A 6,000-nucleotide genomic window follows, 5' to 3' on the forward strand; every position below is an offset into this window, starting at 1 on the left:
ATGCGTGGAACGCTTTGTGAGATCGGTCTATTCCTGCTTTTCTTGTGCTGTAAAATACTATGAAAGTTATTAAAAAGTAGAAAAAAAATTTAAAAAGTAATTTAGAAACGAAAAATTCCGAAAGTTCAGATTGCCCAATGTGCAAAAATGAGCTTTTCGGGAGGTAGCGCCACCTATGAACCGAGCAGATAATGGCGGGGGTGCCACTGCTGGCCTTCATGCAAGGCATCAAGAACCAGTTCCGGCTAAAGTCAACAGCCAACCACACCACTTGTAGCGGAGCTGCGAATGGCGACGATATGGAAAGCCGTCTCTCTGGAGAAAAAAAAAAGTGAAGTTTGCAAGGGCTGTGGACAGCGGTCGAAAAAAAAATAAAGACATCACTGCGGACTTCGAGCTTGCACCAAGCACGATATCTACCATCCTGAGTGCAAGGAAGAAGATTGAAGACTGCTATGCAAACAACACCGTAAAGTTTGACCAAAATAGTCTCAGGCCTTGCCTCCACCCAGACGTGGAAGGGGCTCTGTTCTCATGGTTTAAGGACGTGAGGACCAGAGGTCGGCATTTTAGGTCGCCCTCACTCACCCTCACCCTCACAGCCACACTCACCTAAGCCCCTCACTCACCCTCACAGCTACACTCACCTTCAGCCCCTCACTCATCCTCACAGTCACACTCACCTTCAGCCCTTCACTCACCCTCACTGAACCTCACCACCCTCACGGCCCTCACTCACTCATGGCCCTCACGCCACTCACCGCCCTCACGCCACTCACCGCCCTCACGGCCCCCACCGCCCTCACGGCCCTCACGCACTCATAGCCCTCACACCACTCACCGCCCTCACGCCCCTCACGCACTCATAGCCCTCACACCACTCGCCGCCCTCACGCCACTCACCGCCCTCACGCTACTCACCGTTCTCACGCCCCTCACCGCCCTTACGGCCCTCACACCCCTCACGCCTCATGGCCCTCACGCCACTCAGGCCAGCTTCAGATGGGGCAATTTCGCCCAGAAACTTTACGTCGCAACACCAGCAACACGGGCCGCCCGCGATCACACGCAGCAACCAATTGCTGCAATTTACCATCGTCATCATAAAATTTTATTTTTCTTGCACTATTTAGACACAATTACGCGTTATAAACGTGTTTTTATGCATTTAAATCTCGTTAAGAATACTAAGGCACCTTTCTGAAACAGTTTATTTCCAAAAAAACGATCGATTTCAGACCAGAACCAAGTCTTTGGGTGTCATCATCACTGGCACGAGGTATCACGTGAAAATTTTGCGTCCCTGATTGGATGGAGCTGCTTCAAACGTATTCGAATTGCTCCGAGTTGCTTGCTTATTTCGAGCTGGACCCGATCTCAGCAATTCGTGTCGATCTAGGGAGAGCTAGAGAACAACCTGCCATTCACACCAAAATTGCTGAGAAAGATGCTCGATCTGAAGGGCGCCTCACGCACTCATGGCCCTCACACACCTCATTCACTCACCGCCCTCACGGCGCTCACGCCTCTCATGTCACTGCCCTCACGCACTCATGGCCCTCACACCCCTCACGCACTCACCGCCCTCACACCGCTCACGCACTCACCGCCCTCACACCGCTCACGCACTCATGGCCCTCACGCCACTCACCACCCTCACGCACTCATGGCCCTCATACCCCTTACCGCCCTCATGGCCCTCACGGCTCCCACGTCCCTCACCGCCCTCACGTCCTTCACCGCCCTCACGGCCCTCACGGCCCTCACGTCCTTCACCGCCCTCACAGCCCTCACGTCCCTCACCGCCCTCACCGCCCTCACCGCCCTCACGGCCCTCACCGCCCTCACAGCCCTCACGGCCCTCACGTCCTTCACCGCCCTCACAGCCCTCACGGCCCTCACCGCCCTCACGGCCCTCACGTCCTTCACCGCCCTCACGGCCCTCACCGCCCTCACCGCCCTCACCGCCCTCACGGCCCTCACGGCCCTCACGTCCTTCACAGCCCTCACCGCCCTCACGGCCCTCACGGCCCTCACGTCCTTCACAGCCCTCACGGCCCTCACCGCCCTCACAGCCCTCACGGCCCTCACCGCCCTCACGGCCCTCACCGCCCTCACGTCCTTCACCGCCCTCACAGCCCTCACGGCCCTCACCGCCCTCACATCCCTCACCGCCCTCACGGCCCTCACCGCCCTCACGTCCCTCACCGCCCTCACAGCTCTCACGGCCCTCACCGCCCTCACCGCCCTCACTCACCCTCACACTCATGAATTTTCCTGGTTCAGAAACTCACTCACCCTCACCTCGCCTGTGAAGATGAGGGTGAGTGAGGGTGAGTGAGGGCCCTCATGAGTGAGGTTTGCCGAGGTATGGTGAGGACACAATATCTGCGAGTGTCTGGTTAGCTTCTTCAAACGAAAGCACTCAGTCTGGCGTGTCTGTTAGGGCACAATGATTTCAGCTCGAGCAGCGGTTGGCTGTAGCACGTTGGCTCCAGGTGAAGAGGCACCAACCCAAAATCATGTCTCTCTTGAAATAAATGAAATAATAGATCCAGCTAACGTCGTTTCTCGTGTTGCGAATTGACAATCTCATGTTCCGATCTATTTTTTTTTAATTCTGCTTAGTGACGGGTAACGATCTCAAGGCCCACTATAGCTCGTTTTTATATCTTAGTGCTGTGCATGATCTTGCATGGGCTCAATTGCGGGAACGTGCGCATCAATTTTTGTGTGTACTTTTATAACGAATATCGCTATAGAGAAAAAAATTTTGCTCGCGATGCTACTTTGTTACAGCGATTTTCGACTGTATAGTCAAGTTCTTTTGCACTGATACTAGTTTTGCTTGGAGCCTAAACAATATTGTTTTTTTTCAGGCTCTAATCTCACCAAAGCTTTCAAGAAACTAGTCAACTGGGATGTAGATAAGGCAAGTGCATTTCCTGTTTTGATGGTGCTACCCACTTGGCTTCACTTATGCAACTGTGTCCATAGAGATTTTAAGATAGAAGTAAGTTTTTAAGCTTCCTATTCACCACATTTCAATTGGTTGTCTTATTGACTTCCCAGAAACATGTTCAGACCACATTTTAGTGTCCCTAACATTGGCTAGCTACGTTTCTATAGTACTTGCAGTTTCCACAGTATCTGGTTTGACTTGCCATGCTCTAGGCCGGTGGTTCTCAACCATTGATGTTTCGCAGACCCATTGTGTATAGGCAGAGATGATGGAGGACCCTATTCGTGGTGAGACAAAGGGAAAGATATCGGTTGATTATGATATTGATTTAATAAATGGATATAACTAATGGGTAATTTGAAGTAGAGTTCTCTCATTGACATACACACGAGAAAATTTACCCAAAAATTGGAATGTTTCTTCTCAATCTGAAAAAAAGACAACTTTCCTTGCTGGGCCTGACTGCTGAGACAGGGCTTCGCGGGCCCTTAAAATGCCTTTGCAGACCCCGAAGGGTCTGCGAACCCCATTTGTGAACCACTGCGCTAGGCTCTCTAGGATCTCTAAAATTGTTTTAGAAGTTCAAAATAAAAATAATCATATGTATGGCCATGTTGCATATGATGCCCTAATGTAATTGCATGTGGTTTAAACCTTTGCCCTTAATTAATATTTTATATAGTGATGTCTTGTAAGTATGATCCCCTCGTTCCCCCCTCCCCCCCCCCCACACACACACACACGAAGAAAAAAAAAAATTGTGCCCTATGTGAGTTGTTTTCAATAGCGAGACAGAAATGCATGTGTTTACCGAGTATGTCCCCAAAACTTTTGTCTGTGGTTCATATTAATAGGGTCAGAGTCCATATTGACGAGAGATAATTGTACATGCTAGAAGCAATACTGCCATCTTCATATTGAAAAGAAGAATGCAAAGAGTGGGCGGAGTGCTTGCCTCAGCCTTTTCTGGGTTCTATCTCGTACCTGAGTACATAAACTCGTATCTAAGTGATCATAATGCAATGAATTAGGAAAGGTGTGCCTTTCTCTTTTGGTGGAGTATGCCTTGTAAATAATTTTGCGGTGGTTTCTTCTCCAGACTGAAGAAGATCTGGCATGGCAGGTGGCAGAGATGATAGTGAAGGACATCTGCAATGTGACCTTGTGTCCAGGTCCTGCCTCAGAGGACAAGGGTTAGTGCAACAAACCTAGGTTATAGGTAAGCTGGGTCTTTCTGTCATGTACCATTTTATGAGAGGCACTTCTCCCCAGCCCTACAACAGTGCAAAATAGCTGCCAAGATCAAGGCAGCTCAAAAGATCTATGAGTTACTCTTTCTGTTTTTTTACAATTTGTACAGAGATGACTTGACATTGAGTACTTGATAGTAACATATACATAGTATGGTAAGGACATTTTCATTGTGCACGCACAGATCATGACTGTTATCTGCAGAGTTGACCTAGGATATCATAAGATCCAAGTAGTGTTTATTTCAGAAGTTGCAAGTTATGCTGGCTCGTGACCATGTGGAGGGGTGTGCCGAGCATTGTAGTGCAGATGGCAATGTTGTGTGAGAACGTTTCTTTAGCTTGTTATAAGTGAAACTCCTTTCGTATAGTATCGCAGTCATTTTCTAGACATAAAGCGCGGGGGAAGTAAATGCATGAGCTTTCTTTGTAGGCAGTGAAATATGTATTGGTGTAAATATGGTGGTACATTAAAGTAAATATTGCCCTCCAAACACTTTTTCTGAAAATTTGAGGTGAAGTAGTTTTTGGGTCAAAGAATACGAAGTATCCCCAAGACTGTTGCAGGATTGTTGCTTTAATCAAAGCTGCTCAATTTGAAAGTAGCAAAGGTAATTTGTATCTAGTATTGCAAACATTAAGAGTCAACTCTGATGGAGATGCCAACCAGAAAAGTTTTTACAGTCTTTACACTATGTATAATGATCAAACCTGCATCGATAAAATATTTATATATTTATATTTATAAAAATATTTATATTTATAAAAATATTTACATTTTATTTGATGAAGAAATGATTGCCAGAATACCCTGCAAGATGTTAGATGCCACACAGATGGTCCCTGCCCTCTCTTTGTTTTGATAGATGGAATTGTTTGGAGAGTATAATTGTGAACACACTTTCCAACATGTTTTCCTCAGTTTTACGTAATGCTTATCTCGGATTGTCTGGAATCTTAATATTTTGTAACTGTACATTGTTCATTTCTCTCAAGTTGTATAATTTTGCGGTAAGCCCGCTTGAACAGTGCACCCTAAGCAATGTTGATACTTACACAAAAACCTTAAAAGATGGGCAGCGAGAATTTACTGTCACCATCTCCAACAGGGCATCACATGCTGTGAGACAACGGCGCAAAGTATAAAGAAGAAACAAACACGGTGCCAAGTCCCGCCGGACCCAAAGTGTAGAAGTGCAATCCCCGCCTCGACCGCCCCCATCGCGGGGACCGCCGCGATCGCCAGGGGGCCCCAAGTTTTCGGGGCATCATCGTCTCGGAGCGCAAATGGACAACGTTTAGGAGGGAGGCTGGTGACGCAGTGTGATACTACGAGGAGCCTCCTCCCGTGGAGGAAGGGCAGCCCCCCTCTCCCTCTATCCCTCTGCTCCTCCTCTCCTTGCAGAGCGGGTGTGCTGTGGCCACAAAGGGCATCCTTTTTTTTTTCTGTGCGTACGGAAAGAGAGTGGGTAGCTTGTGCTTTTCGAAATACCACAATAAACCTCTTTTTACAGTTACAGTGCTGCGGTGTTCACTTGGCGTGCTCAAACTGCACTTTGTCTCGTGTGTGTCGTTACTTCACGAGGATATTCGGTTGGGGCTGATGGGATGTGGATCTAGTCAAGGGTGTGTTTGTTTGTTGGTATGGATTTTCCTTGGAGCTCGGTGTAGTTGAGCAGCCTGTAAAAAATATTCTTGGTGTTCCGTAAAAGTACCCGAATTAGTTGAACATAATTTACTGAATGTAACGTACATTACTTTGCAGGCATGTGATTGCTGTTCCAGCGT

The 6,000-nt window shown here is 47.9% G+C and overlaps 1 protein-coding gene across 1 annotated transcript in view; it reads left to right on the top strand.

The window, feature by feature from the left end:
* Positions 1-5,729, top strand: part of LOC8023782 (A-kinase anchor protein 10, mitochondrial) — a 33,182-nt gene extending 27,453 nt beyond the window's left edge. Inside the window, exons 12-14 of the mRNA XM_029981225.4 lie at positions 2,880-2,932; positions 4,062-4,181; positions 5,322-5,729. Of these exons, the coding sequence (XP_029837085.3) occupies positions 2,880-2,932; positions 4,062-4,160 (152 nt within the window). The 3' untranslated portion in view covers positions 4,161-4,181; positions 5,322-5,729. The remainder of the gene's footprint in view (positions 1-2,879; positions 2,933-4,061; positions 4,182-5,321) is intronic.
* The last annotated feature ends 271 nt before the right edge of the window (positions 5,730-6,000 follow it).

The sequence above is a fragment of the Ixodes scapularis genome, unplaced genomic scaffold (assembly GCF_016920785.2).
Source record: "Ixodes scapularis isolate PalLabHiFi unplaced genomic scaffold, ASM1692078v2 PGA_scaffold1__304_contigs__length_218370807, whole genome shotgun sequence".
NCBI lineage: Eukaryota > Metazoa > Arthropoda > Arachnida > Ixodida > Ixodidae > Ixodes > Ixodes scapularis.